A 13,374-nucleotide genomic window follows, 5' to 3' on the forward strand; every position below is an offset into this window, starting at 1 on the left:
GCGGCGGTCTCCTAGGTTCAAGACTCAGTCCCCTGCCTTCAGCCTCCTCTCCTGGGCTCCTGGTCCGCTTTGATGCCCTCCCCAGAGTGTGGAGAGGGAGGGAGAGGGTGGGGAGAAAAGGGTACAACGTGGAGGCACCTTTCACAGGGTGGAACAGGCTGGGAGATGGGGGGTGGGGAGGGGTGAACGGAGAAGAGACCTGAACAGGAAAGTAAGGGTTGGGGCAGAAAAACTGGGAAGGAACCGAGAACGTCAGGGTATCGGGCAGTTTAAACAAGGGAGGGGAGAGGCGTGGAGAAGAGCGGGTCCTGGAGGTTGGCTGAGGGGCAGGAAGGGCTGGATGGCTCGCTGGGCAGCACCGGGCGGCTACCCCAACGGCCAAGGCGGGAAGGGCCCCCCCGCCCTCGGGGCCCGGCGCAGCCGCGGGGCCGGCGCTCGCGGCCCGGCCGTGGATGCGCTGGTGGCGCAGCACGTGCTCGCGGCGCCCGAAGCCCTTGCCGCACTCCCAGCAGGCGAACGGCCGCGCGCCCGAGTGCGTCTTGCGGTGGCGCACCAGGTGCTCGCGCCAGTAGAAGGTCTTGCCGCACTCGCAGCAGGCGTGCGGCTTCTCGCGGGCGGGCAGCGGGCGCAGGGCCGGCCCGGGGCTGCCGGGGTGCGTGCCGCGGTGGCGCCGCAGGTGCTCCTTGCGCCGGAAGGCCTTGCCGCACTCGGGGCAGGCGTGCGGCTTCTCGCCCGAGTGGCTCTGCCGGTGGCGCAGCAGGTGCGCCGGCTTCAGGGAGGTCTTGCCGCATTCGGGGCAGGACACGGTGCCCGCTGCAGACAGGAAGGCGGGCAGGTCGGGCGCGGGCAGGGACGGCGGGGCCAGCGGGGGGCTGCCTGGCTCCTGCTTGTAGGGGCGCATGGCCTGTGCGTCCCCAGCAGCGGGCTCCTCAGCCCCTGCGACTGCATCTCCTGCCGGGAAAGGTGCAATCAGGGCGGTGACTCGGCACAAGGCGGGGCAGGTACAGCGGGGCTGGGGTGGGCGGGGTTTCATGGCCACATCACGGGTAGGAAGGGCGGCGCTGGGGGAGGGGGAGGGGTGCTCAATGTCAAGGCGCATTGGGGTGGCTCCTCAGTCATCTCTGATCCCCATGGCAGTGCCTGCTGCAGAGTAGGTGCCCACCACGCAGAGGTGCAAATGGGCATGTGGGTGTGGGGGGAAGGGGTACAATACACAGAAGACAGTGAAAGGGCAAAAGGATGGATGAGAATGTCAGCCGGGGGATGGACGAATGGGAGAGAAATGGGTCGGTGAGTGAACAAATGTCTGAGACAGGACAGATGGATGGATGGACAGGAGGGTGAGTGGATGGATGGGAGGGTGGACGGAAGGATGGATGGACAGATGGATGGGAGGGTGGGAGGGTGGATGGATGGACAGGAGGGTGAGTGGATGGATGGGAGGGTGGACGGATGGATGGATGGACAGGTGGATGGGAGGGTGGGTGGGAGGGCGGATGGGTAGATGGGCAGATGGGTGGGTAAATGGGGGGATGATGGATGAATGGATGATGAGTGAGTGGGTAGGTGGGTGGATGGTGGATATATGAGTAAATGGGTCGGGTAGATGGATGGACAGATGGATGGGTGGGTGGGTGGATGGACAGATGGATGGATGGACAGATGGATAAATGGGTAGATGGATGAATGGATAAATGGTAGGCAGATGGAGGGTACAGAGACTGGTGGATGTGGGTGGGTGGGTGGATGGATGGATGAATGGGTGGGGTGGATAGATGCACGATGGACAGATGGATAAATGGATGAACAGATGGGTGGGTGGGTGAATGGATAGGTAGGTAGGTGGGTGGATGGATGGATAGATGGATGAATGGATAAATGGTAGGCAGATGGAGGGTACAGACTGGTGGATGGGTGGGTGGGTAGATGGGTGGCCGGTAGGCAGATGAAGGGAGGAGTAGGAAGGTCGACTGATGGGTGAACGGTGGGTGGGTGTGGATGAATGGTGGATGGGTGGGTGGTATACAAGGGGCAGGCGAGCATCTGACTGGCCATCGGGTGACAAATGGAAGAGTGGATTAGTGTGTGGGCGTATGAAACACACGCTTCCTTTCTCCAGGTTTCAAACTGCTCTGTGGAACTCCACAGAGTTGAGCAGCCCCTCTCTTACACCAGGACCAGCAGGATAAAAATACCAATCGCTAACACCTGCTCTCCCTTGCGTCCGCATGGTGCTGCGCACCCACCTGCAACCTCACATCCCCGCAGGAGCAGGTCTGTGCCTGACCCCTTCTCCAGCGGCCTTCCGCAGCCCTGCCCTGCTTCAGGAAGCGCTCTGAACTCCCACCCTCTGCTCTCTTCCCCTGGGACCACAGCGCCCCTGTACCTGACAGTCCACCTCGTTCAGTGTCTTCCCGGAGACTAGGAACCGCCAAGAACCACCTGTCCCTGTCCTCCCTGTGACGTCCATCCTCCCTATGACACCCCTATCCTCCCCAGCCCCCCCCCCATGGCCTCCAACCTCTGCCTCCACATATGACCTTGAGATGACCCTCAGGCCAGAGCCCCAGCCCTGTCCCATCTGAAAGGCTGCTCCTGGCGTCCCAGCACTTGGTTCCACACCAACACCAGTCACCATTTCGCCTGCTGGACACCCAGGTCTCTGCCTCCAGTCTGCCCGCTTCTTTGACAAGGTCCAACCTGATTTCCCTTCCTCTCCGTCAGTGTGGTCTGGACGGAGCTGGCTCCAGCCCCCGGTCCACGGGCGGGTGTGTGTGCCAGGCTGGGCTCTCAGGACAGGGTGCTGCACCCTGGTCACAGCACCGGGTCGGAAAGAGCACGACTCAATCCGAGCCGATGAGACTTGACTCAGGGACTCCGTGCAATTAGCTGTGTGGGTGCAAAGGTCTGGCGTCAGACTGCCCGGTGCAACCCCAGCTTTGCCAGCACCGGATCCCAGGTGAGTGACCTTGTTTCTGCACTTGTGTCTGCAGCTACAGAACGCGGGTAATGCCGCGTACCTTCGGGGGCTGTGGTGGGATTTCATCTCACTGGCCAGAACTACACACGGGGCATGCGTCACCTGCGCTGCGTCCTGCATGCCCCCCCCCCTTTGCTCGCCAGGGTGGGGTCATCTTTTCATCTCCAGCCCCTGGGGCCCACAGCAAGGACACCAGGGATGCTCACTGAACAAATGAGCGACAGGCAGGAGGGGGATCCCCACCTTGGGCTGGGCTGGGGAGAAAGCTGGTTATGTGGGAAAGGGGTCAGCTGCTCACCTAAAGGAATCATGCCACTGTCTTCCTTCTGGAGGCTGACCCCGGAGACTTCTGTCGCACCCCGAGGGGCCCTCATCGCTGGTCCCTGAAACGAGAGTCCGCATTCTGAACTGAGACACCTGAGCGACAGCCTTGATTCCCCTCCCCCCATCACCCAAGCCAGTGCTGTGTTGGGGGACACTGAGGCCACCCCACGTGAAGCCCACATGAGGGAGCCCCCTCACATCCTCCAGCCCAGGCCTGCCGTCCAATGACAACAGTCCCAGCTGATGTTTTTAAAAGGTTTTTTTCTTTACTGATCTTAGAGAGAGGGAGAGAAACATCGATGAGAGAGAACATCAATTGGCTGCCTCCTGCATGAACCCACTCCCCCCGGGATCTGGTCCACAACCTGGACATGTGCCCTACCCAGGAATTGAACCAGGTACCTCCTGGTGTGTGGGACGACACTTAATCCATTGAGCTACACAGGCCGGCATCAGCTGACATTTTTTTGTTTTTTATTTATTTTTTATCCTCACCCGAGGACACTTGCCCATATTTTGTTCAGATAGAGTGGGAGGGGGGGGGAGAGAGAGAGAGAGAGAGAGAGAGAAACATCAACGCATAGCTGCCACCCACACAACCCAACTGGGGCCGGGGACAAACTGCAACCGAGGCACGCACCCCCAGCGGGAACCAAACCCGGGTCTCTCTGGACTGCAGGTCAACGCTCTAACCGCTGAGCCAAACCGGCCAGGGCTCAGCTGACGTTTTAACTGCAACCTCCTGAAACCCTGAACGAGACCCACTGCAAGTTCCTGACACACTGTCGGGGAGGTGACAGGATAACTTGCAACCACCGTACTGTAAACTGATTCCTGACCGAGTGCAGCCCGGGTATGACCGGGCCTGTTGCTCCTGCAGTGACCCACGTGGCCAGGTGGCCCGACCCCTGCCAGTCCCCCAGCCCCACCTGTGGTTAGGTCCCCACCTGGAACTGTAAGTCCATGTCACAGTATGCAGCTTGTGTGTCCCGGTGCCAGGCTCGCTCAGATCTCCACTCTTTTGTCTGTAACGCCCTTTCCCGCCCCCTTCACTGTGGACCTTGGGAGCTGACTGAGCCCGTCTCTGCCACACACCTGCTTTACAACCCTGTGACATAGGAACTCCTACCCTGGTGCCCGTCACAGTGCACGTTGTAACAGGTTTCTTTCAGCCTAACAGCCGTACAATAAATGCATACATTTAAAGCATATAATCTGATGAGTTTCAATGTATGGATCTGCTCAAGAAGCCACCAACGTAGTCAAGGCGGGGAGCACACCAGCGGCCCCCGGAGTCCCTGTGCACATGCGTCATCTCCCCCACCCCGTCCCGCCTCCAACGTGCAACCACTGGTGTGATTTCCGCCAACACAGAGTGGATTTCTTTTTCTGGAACTTGATATAAACAGACCCAGGCGGCGAATGCACTTTTTTTGGGTCTCTCACGCAACATAACTTTTGCTGTTTGGATATCGGCCTGTGATTTCCTTTTCTTGCAGTGTCTTCGGCCGTGGTATCGGGGTAATGCTGGCCCCACAGAATGAGCTGGAAATGGCTCCTCCTCTTCACTTTTTGGGAAGCATCTGTGTGTAGTTGGCGCGCTCTCTCCCAGACACGTCACACCTCCCTGATGGAGTCGCCTTGGACGTCATAGTTTTTGTGCCTGTGCGCATCCGTCTTCTCCAGCAGGGGGCTGGGTGGGGGAGCTGGGGTAGGCGCAGGTCTCTCTGGCACCTGTGGTCCTTGGTGCCAATCTTTTCCTACCTTAACAGCTTTACTGAGATACAATTCACATACTACAGAATTCACCCACTTAAATACAACCCCAACCATCACCACAATCCATGTTAGAATATCTCCATCACCCCCAAATAAGTCTCGAACCCATCAGCAGCCCCTCCCCTCCACCGGCTCAGCTGTGGGGAACCGTGCACCTGCTCCTGTCTGTGGAGTTGCTGACTCGGGACATTTCATCTCAATGGAATCGCGTGGGACCTTTCTGACTGGTCTCTTTCACTTTTTCACATAATGTTTTCGATGTTCATCCACGTGTCAGTCTTTCATCCTTTTTCACAGCCGAGTAATACTCCACTGTGTAAACATTCCACATTTGGTTTATCCATGCCCCAGCTGATGCACACATGGGCTGTCTCCACTTTTCGGCTATTCCAAGTGATGCTGCTCTGCCATCATGCATACCGCGTGTGTACACGTTTGAGTAGACGTGTTTTCATTTCTCCTGGGTACATATATAGAAGTGGACGTGCTGGCTCACCTGGTACAGCAAATCCCCACTTAGTGTCCTCGACAGGCTCTTCGACTTTAAGTGAAACGATGTTCAGTTTCACCAGAGACTAACTGAAACACACGGCATCTCGTCGACGTTGAATGCAACACTGTTCCAGGACCTGCTGTAGCCCCACACCTAACCTTCTGGGGGAACCGCCAGACTGTTTTCCACCGTGGCTGCCTCATCTGACATTCCTGCCACCATCGAAGAGGGTTCCAGCTCCCGATACCTCTTATGCTAGATGCTGAGTGAGTGATCGAACAGACGGACGGATGGATGGATGAAGGTCAAACCGTCCTCCACCCTGAAGGTGGAGGATCGGACACAGATGTGTGCAGGGCAGGCGTTTTGCACGAGGCCAACCATGTCCCCGGGTGCCTCTAGCCACAGACCTGCTCGTGGGACCCAGAGCGAGTCAGTTCCCACCCTGTCGGTTCAGATGGGACTGGGTGGCACAGGGCCACACCCCACTCAGACAGGGGGAGGCTGAGCACATGGTGTGGAGATGTCCCCAGCGCCCCGGTCAGCGTGTCTGAGAACGGGGGCCAGGAAGCCACGGACTGGGCAGCACAGGGCCTCACCCCAAGTCCCCACTCAGACAGGGGGAGGCTGAGCACATGGTGTGGAGATGTCCCCAGCGCCCCGGTCAGCGTGTCTGAGAACGGGGGCCAGGAAGCCACGGACTGGGCAGCACAGGGTCTCACCCCAAGTCCCCACTCAGACAGGGGGAGGCTGAGCACATGGTGTGGAGACGTCCCCAGCGCCCCGGTCAGCATGTCTGAGAACGGGGGCCAGGAACCACACACGGGCTCTCCACCAGTTCTTGGGCACAAGAAGCCTCGGCACCTGCACTTCTTGGAGGACCCTGCAGGTGTGCTGGGCTCTCTGGTTTGGGGTCACAGCCCCACATGCAGGACCGTGCAGAGGATGAGCACCGTCCACAGCAGGACAGAGCAGCCACGGATGCTCTGGGATTATTAGCAAGAATCTAGAGCCGCGCACGTGGGTTCTATTACTCCCACCGCCCCAACTAGCTGTGTGACTTTGAGCAAGCTGCTTGACCTCTCTGAGCCTATCTTCATCTGTGAAACAGAGGGTCACAGAACCCAGTCCCGACCCCACAGGCTGAGCTAACAGTGGGATTCACGGGGGACTCTCAGCCAAGCTCTATCAGCGCAGCCTCCGGAGGGAGCAGGGGCTGAGTCGGCCACGGTGTTCTGCTGTGTCTATGTGGCTGACTCCCCAACACAAGCCTGGACTCCCAGCTCAGGAAGCTTCCCAGGTGGGCACCACTCAGCGTCCTATGCAGGAACCCCTGGGCGGACCCTTCCACATTATCTACCATAACCACCAGCGTGGAGGCTTTACATGAACTGAGTCCTTCTACCGGACCATCCAACTGGGGGTGCCCCATGACTGTCGGAGGGAGGGTGACCTTGGGGACTGCACCCTCTAAACCATTCTGCTGGCCTCAGGCTCCCACCAAGAGCGTCCCGCGCCCCATCCCACCCTTGGTTCCAGGGCTGTGGAACCCGTGTGGGGTGTTGGCTCACGTGTGGGGTGTAGCTCCCACGGCCGAGGACGGGGCTGAATGCGGAGCAGAGGTAAGGCTGTGAGGGGCAGGGAGTCGGCAGCGGAGGGACACGGGTGTGGGCAGACCTCCCGCAGCCACCCCGGTGCTCACCCAGAGCTCCTCCAGCAGGGCCAGGGCCTCCTCGCCGCTCTGGGGCCGCCGGCTGCACACCCAGGCCTGGATGTCGGCGGGGAAGGCGCTCAGGAACTGCTCCAGCACCAGCAGCTCCAGCATCTGCTCCTTGGTGCGCACCTCGGGCTGCAGCCAGTCCCGGCACAGGGCGCGCAGCAGGCCCAGCGCCTCGCGGGGGCCCGGCGCATCGCCCAGGTGGAAGTGGCGGAACCGGTGCCACGGCGAGTCCAGGGCCAGGCCCTCGGCGGCCGGGCCCTCCTGCTTCACGGGCTGGGGGGAGAGGACCTCCATGGGGGCCCGCGAGCCCAGGAACAGCAGCACCTGTGGGGAGGGACGTCCAGCACAGTGAGAGCACAGCCCAGTCTTTCAAGAACCCGCTGCAGCCCTGGCCGGTTTGGCTCAGCGGTTAGAGCGTCGGCCTGCGGTCCAGAGAGACCCGGGTTCGGTTCCCGCTAAGGGCACGTGCCTCAGTTGCAGTTTGTCCCCGGCCCTGGTTGGTCGTGCGGGTGGCAGCCACTCGATGTGTCCCTTTCATGTCCATGTTTCTCTCTCTTCCTCTCTCTCCCTCCCACTCTATCTGAACAAAAAATAGAAACATTTCCTCCTGATGAGGGAAAAAAAAGAACCCACCGCCTCCGCTGAGGGGACAGGAGCAGGGGTACAGGTGCACACCTCAGCGTTCCCACTTAGGGGCCCAGCGATCTAGAGCAAGTGATGTTGCCTCTCTGCCTCAGTTTCCCCCCCGATAAAACAAAGTACTCGCCTGCCTGCAGTGGCCAAGGGAAGGCTGCCATGTGGGTGGGGGCAGGGATGCTGCTAAGGACCCTACAGCGCTCAGGACAGCCCCAAGGCAGAGAATGACCAGCCCTGAATGTGGACAGCACCCTGACTGGAGAGTGTTCCCCAAATGGTCTGGGGACCCCTGGGGGTGCTGAGACCCTCCCAGGGACACCTCGAAGTCAGACTGTTGTCGTCCTAACACTAAGACGTCATCTGGCTCTTTCCCGCTCACCCTCTGTGTGTTCGGTGGGGTCCTCAGCAGCAGAAGCCACAGGCTAAATGCAGAACAGGTATGAAGACCCAGCTGTCTTCTTAAGTCTGACATTGGAGCAACCCGGGGGGGGGGGGAGCTACAGTTCCAACTCTTCGTTTTGGAAAACATGGTTCTTTTTCATCATAAAAATGTTAGGTGAACACACAAAGAGCTGATTACTGCTATTTCTCTTCTTCTTTTTTTAAATTTTATTTTATATATAGGGTTTTATTGCCTGGCTGGTGTGGCTCAGTGGTTGAGCACTGACCCGTGCACCAAGAGGTCACCAGCTGGATTCCCAGTGAGGGCACATGCCCAGGTTGTGGGCCCAATCACCAGTGGAGGGTATGCAGGAGGCTGCCAATCGACGTTCTCTCTCATTGATGTTTCTCTCTCTCTCTCAAATCAATAGAGGAGAAAAATTTTTTAAAAATACACTGATGTTTTTTGCCCTGGCCAGTTTTGGCTCAGCGGTTAGAGCATTGACCTGTGGTCCGTAGAGACCCAGGTTCAGTTCCCGCTAAGGGCGCGTACCTCGGTTGCAGTTTGTCCCCGGCCCTGGTTGGGTGGCAGCCACTAGATGTGCCCCTTTCACGTCGATCTTTCTCTCTCTCTCTCTCTCCCTCCTACTCTATCTGAACAAAAAATGGAAAAATGTACTTGGGTGAGGATAAAAAATAAATAAATAAATAAAATAGAATAAAATAAAATAAAAAAATAAGCATCAACATGGATTGGTGGCCTCTTGCACAACCCCCACTGGGAATTGAGCCTGAAACCCAGGCATATGCCCTGACCAGGAATCGAACCAGGGTCCTCTTGGTGTATCAGTTAATGCCCAACCACTGAGCCACACCGACTGGGCGATTACTGCTATTTCTAAATGCATTAATCCTCTGAAATTTGGTCAGTCTTCATTTCTAACACAATACACATCAAAAGGTCTAACTCCCACAAACAAAAGTGCTTTTGGGCCTTCAACAAGTTTTAAGAATATAAAGAGGTTCTGGGGCTAGGGTCAGCAAGCAGCTGCCTGTGGGCCAAATCTGTCCTGGAGCCCATTTAAAAAAAAATAACCCAAGCCCTGGCTGGTGTGGCTGTTAGTTTAGTTGGGCGACGTCCAGTGTGCTGAAGGCAAGTTGCTGGTTCAATTCCCCGTCAGGGCACATGCCCAGGGTTGCGGGCTCAATTCCCATTACGGGGTATGCAGAAGGCAGCTGATCGATGTTTCTCTCCCTCTCTCTCTCTGTCTATAAGTTAACATAAAACCTTTAAAATAAAATAAAACAAACAAAAATAATGCAGGCTGGCCCTGGCTGGTTTGGCTCAGCGGTTAGAGCGTCGGCCTGTGGTCCAGAGAGACCCAGGTTCGGTTCCCACTAAGGGCATGTGCCTCGGTTGCAGTTTGTCCCCGGCCCTGGTTGGTCGTGTGGGTAGCAGCCACTCGATGTGTCCTTTTCATGTTGATGTTTCTCTCTCTCTCTCCATCCCGCTCTATCTGAACAAAAAATGAAAAAATATCCTCAGATGAATAAAAAAAAAAATCTTTAAAATAAAATAAAACAAACAAAAATAATGCAGGCTGGCCCTGGCTGGTTTGGCTCAGCAGTTAGAGCGTCAGCCCATGGACCAGAGAGACCCGGGTTCCGTTCCCCCTCAGGGCACGTACCTCGGTTACAGTTTGTCCCCGGCCCTGGTTAGGGTCATGTGGGTGGCAACCAGTCGATGTGTCTCTCTCACACTGATGTTTCTCTCTCACTCTCCCTCCTGCTCTATCTGAAGACAAATGCAAAAATGTCCTCGGGTGAGGATAAAAAAAATAATAATAAAATAAATAAATAAATAATGCAGGCTGAATTAATTAAATGCTTAAGAGACGGGCTCTGGTGCTGGGCTGCCTGGCTCCAACTTTCAGCTCTGCCACTGATCTGCTGTGTGACCATGGGCACAAGACTTGCCCTCTCTGGGCTTAATTTCTCCACCTATAATCGAGGACTAATCATGGCTCCTTCTCCACAAGGGGTTTTGGAAGTGGGCAGCACCGAGTCAGCGTTCTGTGATCACCTGTCTCCTCCAGGTTTCTAACCTCCACACCCGTGGACTTTGGGCTGGATAATTCTGTGTTGTGGCAGCTATCCTTTGCCACAGAAAATGCTGAACTACTTTCCACTAGATGCCAGTAGTATCTCCCCAGTTGTGACAACCAAATATCTCTCCAGATATTACCACAGGTCCTCTGGGGACAAATATTGACTCAGAGCACAAGGGCTCCGGAGCAAATCTCAGCCCTGCCACTGACCAGCTAGTTGTCCTTGGGCAAGGTTCACCAGCACCTTTGACAGACTGCGCCTGTTTCTGCATCTAAAATCACCCTAACCCAAGACTTGCACCAAAAATTCAAGCTGTTGTCCCGATACGCCAAGGTTGCAGTTCGATCCCAGTCAGTGCACATACAAGAATCAACCAATGAGTGCAATAAGTGGAACAACAAATCCATGTTTCTCTCTCTAAAATCAATCAATCATTTTTTAAAATTAAATGCACGTGCTTGTTTTGTTAATAGCGGCATCTCCCGTCTCAGTGATAAAAGTAACTAACTCTGGTTGATGGCTTGCTCAGTCCAGCTGTTGTCCTCGACACCTTCCTTTCCTTTCAGCTTGAATTTTTTAAAAAATCTGATTTTAGAGAGAGGGAGGGAGGGAGGGAGGGAAAGAGAGAGAGAGAAGCATTGATTTGTTGTTCCACTTATTTATGCTTTTATTGTTGGTTGATTCTTTTTTTTTTCATCCTCACCTGAGGACATTTTTTCATTTTTTGTTCAGATAGAGCAGGAGGGAGAGAGAGAAAGATCGATGTGAAAGGGACACATCGAGTGGCTGCCACCTGTACGACCCAACCAGGGCCGGGGACAAACTGCAACCCCTTAGCGGGAACCAAACCCGGGTCTCTCTGGACCGAAGACCGACGCTCTAACCGCTGAGCCAAACTGGCCAGGGCTGTTGGTTGATTCTTATATGTGCCTTGACCAGGGATGGAACATGCAACCTTGGAGCACTGGGACATCGCTCTAACCAACTGAGCTACTGGGCCAGGGCCTCACAAGTACATGCATCTAAAATCCAGCTGCAAAGTGGAATAAGCATTAAAATAGGAAATAAAAGTGGATGATTAGAGGCTGACTGGGGTGGAGGAGGGGACTGGAGGCCTTGGATGAGAACAGCAAACACAGGACCCTATTAATGAATTCAATCCCTTGCAACAAGCTAAAGGGTGGGGGTGGGGGGTGCGGACTCTTTATCAAGAAAGAAAACAAGGTAAGAAATTCTCAGGAATTTCACAACTTATAAAAGTGCGTGAAAAGGGAGCACAAAAGGAACCACCTGCACCCCATCTCGGTGGGGACCAAGACCTTTCCCCTAAAGCCCCTTCCCCCCGACCTTTCCCACGGGTCTAGGTGTCCCCAAATTCGTCCTTAGGGCCCAGCCTCCACCCCAGTTGGCAACCCCTCCCCCTCCCTTCCCTCGCCCCCACTTCCCAGGCCCTCCCCAACTCCTCTCCCTCAGTTTCCAACTCTTTCCTGCGACCCCGACCTCAGGGATCCACAACCCCCTCCCCCTCCCTTACCCACCTTCCCGTTCACCCCGACTCCCCTTTTATCCCCTTCCCACAACTCTCCCGTCCCTCCCTGCACCAGTCTCCAGCACCCACTCCCCAAAAGCTCCAACCGTCCCCCCAAACCCTCCCTCATTTTCCCCCCTCACTCACCTTACTCTCCCAGGCGAGGCCCCCCCAGCCCCTCACCTCCTCGCACATGCGCACAAAGCTCACCGGGACTCCATGCCCCAGCAGGCTTTGCGCCAAACTCTTCTCTGCCCCTTCCCCACAACACTCCCGGAGACCTAGTCGTCCGTACGGCCTCGAGAACCGCCCCCAAGTCCGCGGGCCTCGCCAGCACTACATTTCCCAGAAAGCCGAGCGGCAAGGGACGCTTCCTATTGGCTCTAGTCTTGGCGACCTGCGCACGCCCGTTCCCGAATGGCTCCGCCAGAGCGAGAACTTCACTTCCCAAGATGCACAGAGCGCCGCCCGCGGCCTATTGGCCGTCGCAAAGGCGGCCTCGCCTGGCGCGCCGGGCTTTGGACTACATGTCCCAGAATGCAGGTAGGGCTTCCCATTGGCCCGCGCGCAGAAGCCGAGCATGCGCAGGCGTGCGAACGGGGAGCCGGGGGTGCCAAGGGAGGGAGGAGGAGGAGCCATGGCGGCGTTGTCGTGGAGACCAGAAGAGGCCGGACGCTGCCAGGCGCTCGGGAAATGGGGCCCTTGGATCCCAGAAACCGGCAGACGAGGAAGGAAGAGGAGCCCCGACCAGAGCTCTGCGCCAATCGTGACAACCGGTCGCCTGTCCCCACCCTTCACCCGGAGGAATGACGAGGTCCCAGGTCGGTGCGGGGTCCCGACGTGACCCAGGCGCCCCGGGCCCCCCTCTGTCTGCGTGAACCTGGCACACGAGCCTCAGTTTCCCCTCTGTGAATCGGGCGAGGGTGCCACCTGCCACACGTGCCTGGCGCGCCCCCATCGGACACGCGACTGCCTCAGTTTCCCCATCTCAGAAACGGGGAGAAGAATATTTCGTTTTCAGAGCGGGAAGAAATCGAGAGAGGGGTTGGAGCTCCGTGTCTGGCGTGCACCCCGGAGAAGTCGTCGCTGGACAGTAACTGCCCCGGGCTTCCCGGCGGGGGCTGAGTCACCGCTTCCTGCCCCAGGCGGTCGACAGCCAACCCTTCGCGGAGGCCTCACCTGCCGCCACCTCTCTGCCCTCTTGTGCATGAGTTCCCCCTGCACCTGCCTTTCCGCTCCAGGGACCCGCTGGGCTTGCTCTCACCCTCACCCTTGGCCCGCTCGAGGTCTCCACTTGGACTTTTTTTTTTTTACAGTTGACACCCAGTATTATTTTGCATTACTTTCATGTGTACAGCTTACTAGTCAGACAGTCACATACCTTACAAAGTGATCCCCAATAATTCTAGTACGCAACTGGCATC

The 13,374-nt window shown here is 56.9% G+C and overlaps 1 protein-coding gene across 1 annotated transcript; it reads right to left on the reverse strand.

The window, feature by feature from the left end:
- Positions 1 to 366: 366 nt before the first annotated feature.
- Positions 367 to 12,208, reverse strand: ZNF444 (zinc finger protein 444). The gene is given in 5 exon segments (XM_036274223.1): positions 367 to 399; positions 401 to 951; positions 3,279 to 3,363; positions 7,279 to 7,620; positions 12,098 to 12,208. Coding segments are annotated over 5 exon segments (1,059 nt in total). The 5' UTR covers positions 12,146 to 12,208.
- Between the last annotated feature and the right edge of the window lie 1,166 nt (positions 12,209 to 13,374).

Source organism: Molossus molossus, unplaced genomic scaffold (genome assembly GCF_014108415.1).
Source record: "Molossus molossus isolate mMolMol1 unplaced genomic scaffold, mMolMol1.p scaffold_m16_p_21, whole genome shotgun sequence".
NCBI lineage: Eukaryota > Metazoa > Chordata > Mammalia > Chiroptera > Molossidae > Molossus > Molossus molossus.